The 5,000-nt window shown below is 40.0% G+C and overlaps 1 protein-coding gene across 1 annotated transcript in view; it reads left to right on the top strand.

Moving 5' to 3' along the window:
• Positions 1 to 355: 355 nt before the first annotated feature.
• Positions 356 to 5,000, top strand: part of LOC127630212 (homeobox protein otx5-A-like) — a 5,984-nt gene continuing 1,339 nt past the window's right edge. Inside the window, exons 1-3 of the mRNA XM_052107691.1 lie at positions 356 to 840; positions 1,976 to 2,127; positions 4,545 to 5,000. The exon at positions 4,545 to 5,000 is cut by the window's right edge and continues 1,339 nt beyond it. Coding sequence (XP_051963651.1) covers positions 744 to 840; positions 1,976 to 2,127; positions 4,545 to 5,000 — 705 coding nt within the window. The 5' untranslated portion in view covers positions 356 to 743. The remainder of the gene's footprint in view (positions 841 to 1,975; positions 2,128 to 4,544) is intronic.

Here is a 5,000-nt window from a genome sequence, read left to right as displayed (position 1 = left end):
TAGACAGACAGACAGACAGACAGACAAACAGACAGATAGACAAACAGATAGACAGACAGACAGACAAACAGACAGATAGACAGACAGACAGACAGAGAGACAGACAGACAGATAGACAGACAGAAAGACAGACAGACAGACAAACAGACACGCAGACAAATAGGCAGACAGACAGAAAGACAGACAGAAAGACAAACAGGCAGAATGACAGACAGAGAGACAGACAGACAGAAATACAGACAGACAGACAGATCAATAATAGGTATACATTTAAACATATCTTATATGCTAATGTATCCCAATGAAACTTATTGAATCAGAGAGAGAGGGTGGGGAGAGAGAGAGAGAGAGAGAGAGAGATGTGGGAGGAGTTTGTTCACAGTAAAGTCTTGTGTGTCTGTAATTAGCCGCCGTCTCGTCACTTCAACTCTCTATCAACCGGAGACGGAGACACGCGCACCGACCGAACACCGGAACACCGACACCAGCTCACAGAGCGAGACACAGAATAATCAGACAGACTTTAGAATAAAAACTCAGACTGAACAACGTTCAACTTTAACTTACTTAATAAACTAAAACAAGATCCTGAAAGAGTTTGATATAAAGATTGAAATCCTCATCCTATAGAGAGAGAGAGAGAGAGAGAGAGAGAGCGAGAGAGAGAGAGAGAGAGAGAGAGAGAGAGAGAGAGAGAGAGAGAGAGAGAGAGAGAGAGAGAGAGAGAGAGAGAGGTTATAGTTATGATGTCGTACATGAAACAGCCTCATTACTCCGTCAACGGGTTGACTCTGTCCGGTACCGGGATGGATCTCCTGCACTCTGCTGTCGGTTACCCCAGTAAGTACTTATTTATATATCACGATTTTAATATTTCATTTATTCATTTACTATTTAATTATTACATGAATGGCTATTTAAATATCATATGCAAATTAACTGCCGCAAAACGCGCGTAAAAATGAAGAACAGACAAAAAACTTTATATTTAAGCATGAGAAATGTGTCATTTTATTAATATAAACAGATGCAATAATGTGAATGATTTCTGTTATTTATTAGCATGATAATATCTCCTTTATTAAATATATTTATTCTATCACAAATATAAATCATAACGAGCAGATGATTATTTTACTCTAATCGAAAATAGTCAAAAAGCGCGAAAATTACCTATAAAACGAATTTAAATTAACTGAGAAACATTCATAAACGAGACACAAAACATTTAAAATCACGCGTGAACTTTCACAATAAAATCAGATCATCATTTATATTTTAATTCGTTTCACTTATTTCGTTTCGATCAAATGCGGAATAATAATAATAAATAATAATAATAATATAATAATAATAATAATAATAATAATAATAATAATAATAATATAATAATAATAATAATAATAATAATAATAATAATAATAATAATAATAAATAATAATATAATAATAATAATAATAATAATAATAATAATAATAATAATAATAATAATAATTTCTTCGAGTCATAAAGTGTGTTTTCTGAACGGATGAATTCGTGATAAATGCTGCAGTTTAATTTCATGAATTGAGTTTCGTTAATTGCACATTTGATTCATAAAGCTGCTTTAATGCGGATAAACAGGAAAAGAGTGAAATTAACAGTTGAATTAATGTAGAGTTTTTGCACTAATTAAACGCCTTATAAGATGCATTAACACTTCATAATAAAACGAATTAACAAACGTGTGATCGCTGAAGCAGCCTGCTGATATAGACTTATATTATATATCCTATTAGATCCAGGTTTTATATTCTGTGTTTTTCTAATTGAATTATTAAACTTATTTTTATTTATATGTATTTATTTCGTTAGGAACAAACAGCATTATGCAGCTCTGTAGCACAAACGGGCTTGGTTTGTATTTCGTTGAAGTTTGTGAAGTAAATGCACATTGAAGTGTTTAATTCTCCGTGTTTATCTGGTTTATATTCAGACACGCCGCGCAAACAGCGGCGCGAGAGGACGACATTCACGCGTGCGCAGCTCGACATCCTCGAGGCGATGTTCGCCAAGACGCGATACCCGGATATCTTCATGAGAGAAGAGGTGGCGCTCAAGATCAACCTGCCCGAGTCCAGAGTCCAGGTGAGTCCAGTCACTAAACCCCCCAAAACCATCAGGTCCTGTGACTCCCTCATCATAGACCACAGGCTCAAGGTTTGGCTGGTTGAGACCTTTTTATTAGTTATTAGAATGATCCGTTCCTCTGGATTTACTCTTTATAAGTGTGTGTTTGAGTAAAATGAACATGTTTGTTTTATTCTATAAATTATTGACAACATTTCTGCCAAATTCCAAACAGAAATATTGTTATTTACAGCATTTATTTGCAGAAACGGCTCAAAATAACAAAAGATGCAGTTTTCAAACACGTTCATGTTCATTATTAATCAACACAATATTCATGTTTTAACTGAGAGTTCAGAAATCAATATTTGCTGGAATAATCCTGATTTTCATCACAGCTTTTATGCGTGTTGGCATGCCCTCTGCCAGTCTTTCACATTGCTGTTGGGTGACTTTATGCCAATCCTGGTGCAAAACTTCAAGCATCTCGTCTTTGTTTGATGGCTTGTGTGCGTCCATCTTCCACTTGATCACATTCCAGAGGTGTTCAATGGGGCTCAGGTCTGGAGATTGGGCTGGTCATGACAGAGTCTTGATCCGGTGGTCCTCCATCCACACCTTGACTGAGCTGGCAGTGTGGCATGGGTCATTGCCCTGCTAGAGAAACCAATCCTCAGAGTTTAGGAACATCGTCAGAGCAGAAAGAAGCAAGTTTTCTTCCAGGATAACCTTGTATGTGACTTGATTCATGCGTCCTAACTGAAGCACCCCCAGATCATCACGATCCTCCACCTGGTCATCTAATGGTTAGATGGAGATCTGGAGAGGCCTTCAAGTGTCTCGCACCCACTGTGAAATTTGGTGGAGGATCGGCGATGATCTGGGGGCGCTTCAGTAAGCCTGGAATCGGGCAGATTCGTCTTTGCAAAGGACGCATGAATCAAGTCACATACAAGGATATCCTGGAAGAAAACTTGCTTCTTTCTGCTCTGACGATGTTCCTAAACTCTGAGGATTGGTTTCTCCAGCAGGGCAATGCCCCATGCCACACTGCCAGCTCAGTCAAGGTGTGGATGGAGGACCACCGGATCAAGACTCTGTCATGGCCAGACAAAAGTCCAGACCTGAGCCCCATTGAACACCTCTGGAATGTGATCAAGTGGAAGATGGACGCACACAAGCCATCAAACAAAGACGAGATGCTTGAAGTTTTGCACCAGGATTGGCATAAAGTCACCCAACAGCAATGTGAAAGACTGGCAGAGGGCATGCCAACACGCATAAAAGCTGTGATGAAAATCAGGATTATTCCAGCAAATATTGATTTCTGAACTCTCAGTTAAAACATGAATATTGTGTTGATTAATAATGAACATGAACGTGTTTTCTTTGCATTATTTCAGGGCTGAAAACTGCATCTTTTGTCATTTTGACCAGTTGTTATTTTCTGCAAATAAATGCTGTAAATAACAATATTTCTATCTGGAATTTGGCAGAAATGTTGTCAATAATTTATAGAATAAAACAAACATGTTCATTTTACTCAAACACACACTTATAAAGAGTAAATCCAGAGGAACGGATCATTTTCCAGAGGTCTCTTAATTATTTCCAGAGCTGTAACTGTATTATAGTACATGTTTCACCAGCGACCGATTTTTTGAGGGCTCTGAAAGCGGTAGTTCACCCCACCAAAACAATCTGTCATCATTTACTCACCCTTATGTATTTTCAAACCTTACATTTACATTTCCACACTACCCCATTTAAGTTTCAAACCTCTGTTTTTGGGAGAAAAACAGAGAGGACGTTGTTCTAGAGAGGATGAGGGCGGAGTCATATTGAAATTAACGTAGTTTCAAATGAAAATGTATTTCATGTGGATGTGGCCTTAAAAATAAGCAATTCGAGCAATTTTGTTTTACAAAAGCAAACAATATCTGCAGAACCGCACTAGAGTAAAAGTTAGTCTCAGTCACCATGGTGACAGACATTTTATTTATTTTTGGGTGAACTGTCCCTTTAAGGGCCCAATGTAATCAAATATTGTTAACTCAAACTTATGAAATTCTACTTATTTAACGAGTTGACTATTTTGTATGATTTCATATGATTTAATTCATATAAATTCACAGCGACGTCATTGGCTGTAGTGAAAGTCGTCCGATAGCATACGAATTAGCCAAAGCTAGTAAAGTACGAATCCTTACGATTTCGCTGTGAGAGTGTGTTTAGTTTAGTTTAGTTCATGTCTATTAGTGTTGAAGCCATCTATATGCCAGTTCAAGAAAAAAAAAACAGACCAAAAATATTGATGACTCATCCTGCACTGCGGATATTTTTTGCGTCAGCCGAGCAACTGCCATTGAAATGAATGTCAATGCTTTGTAATGGAGAACTCCTTGACTGTAATGTGTCGGTCTTGTTTGTCGCAGGTGTGGTTTAAAAACCGTCGCGCTAAGTGCCGTCAACAGCAGCAGCAGCAGACCAGCGGCCAGACCAAACCCAGACCACCCAAGAAGAAGTCTTCACCCGTGAGGGAGCCCAGCGCCAGCGAGGCCAGCGGCAGCACTAACGGGCCATACAGTCCACTGCCGCCACCTCCGGGCACGGCCATCACCCCGAGCTCCAACAACACCAGCGCCACAGTCTCCATCTGGAGCCCGGCGTCCATCTCGCCGCTGACAGACCCGCTCTCGGTGTCCAGCACGCCCTGCCTGCAGCGCACCAGCGCCTACCCCATGACCTACACCCAGGCGCCGGCCTACAGTCAGGGCTACGCCAGCTCGTCCTATTTCACAGGGCTGGACTGCAGCTCGTACCTGTCTCCCATGCACCCGCAGCTGTCCGCCACAGGGGGCGCTCTCAGCCCCATCACCGCCTCCTCTATG

This window comes from Xyrauchen texanus, chromosome 36, assembly GCF_025860055.1.
Source record: "Xyrauchen texanus isolate HMW12.3.18 chromosome 36, RBS_HiC_50CHRs, whole genome shotgun sequence".
NCBI lineage: Eukaryota > Metazoa > Chordata > Actinopteri > Cypriniformes > Catostomidae > Xyrauchen > Xyrauchen texanus.
The sequence above is the reverse complement of the archived record's forward strand: the minus strand, read 5'-3'. Positions and strand labels throughout refer to the sequence as shown.